This window comes from Palaemon carinicauda, unplaced genomic scaffold, assembly GCF_036898095.1.
Source record: "Palaemon carinicauda isolate YSFRI2023 unplaced genomic scaffold, ASM3689809v2 scaffold1765, whole genome shotgun sequence".
Classification (NCBI taxonomy): domain Eukaryota; kingdom Metazoa; phylum Arthropoda; class Malacostraca; order Decapoda; family Palaemonidae; genus Palaemon; species Palaemon carinicauda.
In genome coordinates this window covers 17,501-22,500 of record NW_027169331.1, presented here as the reverse complement: position 1 = coordinate 22,500, position 5,000 = coordinate 17,501, and the positions used below count along the sequence as shown (strand labels likewise).

General features: G+C 38.0%; 1 protein-coding gene across 1 annotated transcript in view; it reads right to left on the bottom strand.

The window, feature by feature from the left end:
* Positions 1 to 429: 429 nt before the first annotated feature.
* LOC137635799 (uncharacterized) overlaps positions 430 to 5,000 on the bottom strand; it is a 6,194-nt gene continuing 1,623 nt past the window's right edge. The window contains exon 2 of the mRNA XM_068368233.1: positions 430 to 5,000. This exon is cut by the window's right edge and continues 810 nt beyond it. Within this exon, the coding sequence (XP_068224334.1) occupies positions 430 to 5,000 (4,571 nt within the window).

Below are 5,000 nucleotides of genomic sequence, written 5' to 3'. Positions count from 1 at the left end.
TTTATGCATAATTTGATACCTCGTAATCACTTTGACAATGAGTACAATCGTACTGAAAAGTATTCATCAACAATATAAATAATCGTACATGTTAGGTTACACTAACCACTAAACCAAGTAATACACACCTCATATCAGGAGCAACTGATCACGTGACCATCGCCACCACAAACCTCAACCAGTATGTCCAAAGACAGCCACCGTCCTGGAAACCTTCACCAGTAGTCTCTAACGCGCATGTGCAAACAAATGAATTTTAATATGCACAGACTATATTAACCAACATAGCCAACACCAATAATTATCATTATAAAACTATAATGATACACTCCACCACCAACAAAACTAAATCTCTTACCATCATATGACTGTCAAGTCAAATCTAATTCTTTTAATTTAAATAACCACACAAATAAATATTCATTTAAACTATGGTAGATCGAGACGTTCCTCGATGGGCAAAATTACTACAATTCTATGAGCAGATTGTTTCACAATTACATCCCTTTCTCCCTTGTATGTAATACCAGACTTTATTGGTTTGTACCTCAGTGTGACATTTCTAACTTTCTTATCTTTACCCTTATCTGCCAGCATGACTTCCGCTAACTTCCAATTACCCCGCACCACATTACTATCCTGAAACAATACAAGATCCCCTACTTGCAAGTTACGCTTTTTTACATGCCATTTTTGACGTATCAGCATAGTGGGGAAAAAGTCACGCATCCATTTTCTCCAAAAAGTATCTGTTATGCCTTCATGAAATTTCAATCTTGATTCATGACTAGGGAAGCGTTCAAATTCTCCTTTCAGGACTTCATTTTGTGTACGCCCAAGCAAAAGATCATTTGGGCAAAGATACCTTCCTAGTTCGGGATCGCAGCCGGGTTTTATACCAATGGGTCTTTCATTTAGTAAATTTGCTATTTCATAAAGGGTGGTTTGTAATTTACTGAAAGTTAAAATGTTATCACCAATAGCTATGGTCAAACTCCTTTTGACAGATTTGATAAGACTCTCACTGACTCCATTTTGCCAAGGTGCATCAGCAGAAGCATTGAAGATCCACTTTATCTTAAAAATCTCTGTTGCATTCCTTAGTTCCTTCTCAGCAGCAGTTAATTGGGTACCCCTATCAGAATATATTTCTTTAGGACATCCTCGGAGTGATACAAATCTACGGAGCCCATCAAGGAAATCTTTTGCACTATAACCCTCAATTAGATCTAAATGAACTGCACGGGTCGATAAACAATTAAAGATTACCCCATAGGCTTTACCTTTAGTTCTACCCTTAACCGTATCCCTGATAAAGAAAGGTCCATATAAATCAAGAGCAGTATAAGCAAACGGTGGGGAGGGTTTTAGACGCTCTAGAGGTAATTGTCCCATGACTTGCCCGGCTATTTCCTTTGTCAACTTCCTACAGGTTACGCATTTAAATTTTACGGACTTGATCATGTTCCGAACTCTTGGTACCCAAAACTTAGATTGAATTTTCGCAAGGGTGTTTTCCACTCCAGAATGAAATTGACGATGCATGGTTTTTACATATAATTTGACAAATTCATGATCAGGAGAGAGTAATACAAACCCATCCTGATCATAATTGTTCTTTAACCACCTAGGAATACGTTGGCCTACCACAATTAAACCATCCTTATTTACACTAGGGCCAAGTCTGCGATATCTGAACTCCCAATCTTTACCAAGTGTGGATTGAATTTCTCTCACCCACAACATCTCTGCTTGAGAGATTTCATCTATATTAGGAGTTTGAAATATTCCCTTGAACGATTTAAATTTGAAAGCCTTAAGGACTCTACTAGTGACTCTGAGCAATTTTTCACTACTTTCAAATCTTGATATTTGAAACACTAAAGACATTTCTACAGTATTCACGGTAAAACAAGTGTGCGAAACAAAGACACCCACCCTGTCAGGCAAATCACCAATATGATCTTTCCTTATTGGCCACTTACTGATTGGGAGAGTAAGGAAAGCCGGCCCCATTTGCCACATGGATTCTTGACCCAAATCGATAGGCTTAGCAGGTTTGGTGGTCAAGTCTGCTGGGTTGTTATCACCTGAAACCCACGACCATTCTCCCACATCGGTTTTACTTTGAATTTCAGCAATTTTTGTAGCAGTAAAGGTGCCAAAGCCATAGCTTTCTTTCTGAATCTGGGCACGAACTATTGCAGAATCAACAATGTGCATCACCGATTCAAATTCAAAATTCATTTCCTTCACTATAGTTTCTCTCATTCTAGCTGCCACTAAGGCCCCACATAGTTCAATCCGGGGAATGGATAACTGTTTGAGTGGTGCAAGCCTAGATTTTGCCATTAGCAACCTGGAACAGAATCCTCCATCAGACAATTCCCATCGCACATAAGCACATGCTCCATATGCAGAACTAGACCCATCAGAGAAAATCACCAACATTGGTTTACCGATGGTACCTTCTACTTTGACACACCTAGGGAAGCTGAGAGACTGAAGCTCAAACAACATCTGGAAATAACTTAACCACTCATTCCTAATATCTGTCGACACTGCACTATCCCAATCATTATGGCTAACTTTTCCTTCAATCCCCTCTGTCCTGGAAATTAGTTGTCTCATCATCAATTTAGCTCTTAAAGTTACCGGACAAACTAGCCCTAAAGGATCATACTGAGATGCGATTTGACTTAACAACATTCTTCTAGTTAAATACTGTGGCACATTAACCATGAGATCATCTGGCGCCAAGTTAGGTTCAGTATGAATTTTCCTATGCTTTGGAGAAAAATTTATTTTAACTTCATATACTAACCGGTCTCTATGAGGATCCCACACAATTCCTAAAACCTTTTCCTTTTCCCTTTTAGTCACTTTAACATTGGGATTCTCATGATTTTCATTGCCAGATAAAATCCAATGCTTAATTTTAAAACCTCCACGACCTATAATTCTTTCAATTTGTTTCATCAGTTCGTTTGCAATCTCTATGCTGTCACAGCTTCCCAATATGTCATCAACATAGCTATTATTCACAATGATCTGCGTAGCTACAGGGTATTCATCCTTACTCATCTCTGCTGTTAATTTCAAAGCAAGCATAGCAATAGTTCCACTGGGTTTGTCCCCAAATGGGACACAAGTCAACATATAATGATCTGGCTTAACATCAACCTTGAAATCACGCCAAAGAAACCTATGACAATGCTGGTCAAATAAGGACAGAGAGATAGTGTTATACATTTTGGCTAAATCACAAACAAATGCTACTTCATTTTCTCGGAACCTAAGTAAAACACCCAAAAGTGAGTTTAGCATGTCAGGACCCTTCGCCCACATTTCATTTAGAGAAAAATTCATATACCTAGCAGAAGAATTAAACACTATCCGAAGGGGAGTTGAGCTAGAGTCAGGCTTTAGAACTTCAGTATGGGGTATGTAGAATATAGGTCCCTTATAACTATATATTTCATCTTCGGATAGCTTCCTGGCTACCCCCCGTGAAATCATATCATGAATTTGATTCTGATAGGACGTACAATAACCTAGTCCTAACTTGGTCAGCCTTTTTTCCGTGGCTATTAGCCTAGCTGTTGCAAGGGACACATTATTAGGTAAAAGATTAGGATTTCTTACCCAGGGGTAAGCGACACTCCATCTATTCTTATCTGAATTAAATGATAAACCATGTGATATTTGAGCCAATTCTCTTTCTTCTTTAAGGGTACAATTACTTTGACCAGGGGTACAATTACCGCATTTACAACCAGAACACTTAGGGTAACAAGAAGTACCCAGGCTCTCAATACTTAAGTAATTATCCAACACGTCTTTAATGGTTTTCCTGGGAACTGAAGTAATCTCATTGACGTCTGTAATATCTATGTGATTGATTCTTACACTGACATTGGATTGATAACAGCGGGAAGTTAATTGCGGGTGAAATCCTCTAACAACATAACCAAATTGGTTTAACATGAGTTGAAGGTTACCATTCGTTTCAATAACTTGAGGCATAAGGACACAGTAATCAATGCCTATTAATAAATGTATTACTCCAAAGGGTCTTGAAATGTGAAGACCGTTTAAACTTTTGAACAAACAACTAACGACATTCATATCAACTTTCTCAACAGGAGTAGTTATTTCATCTATACCACAGGCAATAATTTCCCATTTCACTCCATAGATGTCCACCACAGGAACTGTATACTCTTTAGAGGATACTGTCTCAGTTTTATTTCCCACTTTGGTTATGGTTATTTGCACATCTCTTCCATTAAGTCCTAATTCTTGGGCCTTTTGATGAGTGATTAACGACACATTGCTACCACTATCCCATAGCACATTAATATCATTTTGGTGATACCTTAAGCCACTCACCATTAATAAATGACCATCTCTAGACACCAAATTGCTAGTTACATCAGTGAAAGTAGTAGGTTTATATAGAAGAGAGTGTAACATTTTGTGATGTTCCCTACCACACTTTTTACCATTGACCATTACATCACAAGAACTGACACCAGACACATTGCAAAACTTAGAAAAATGGCCCAAGTTAACACACTTATAACATGCATTGTTTCTTTTGAGTTGAGCAAACTTATCATAATTGCTCAAACTCTTGAAGGCAAAGCAATCATAAATGGAATGACCGTCTACACCATGATACCAACACCATTTAGGAGGGCACTTGACATCAGGATTATTTGACATTTGGGCTGCTAACCTTGATACTGTGGTTAAACACTCTGATATCATTGCACTATGTTGACCTTGAATTAATTTCATTTCATCCAGGTCATCTTTCACATTTTCACTTGTATTGTCACAAGAAGCACTATTTGTTACTACTTTTGATGAAGTCGAGCACCGCAAATCACTTTCAAGATACTCACACACTCTCCTTTCTTGTAACAAAAATTGAAGTAAATTTTCAAAAAGATCTTTAGCATTTCCTACCTTTTGCGACTTTATTACCCAATTGC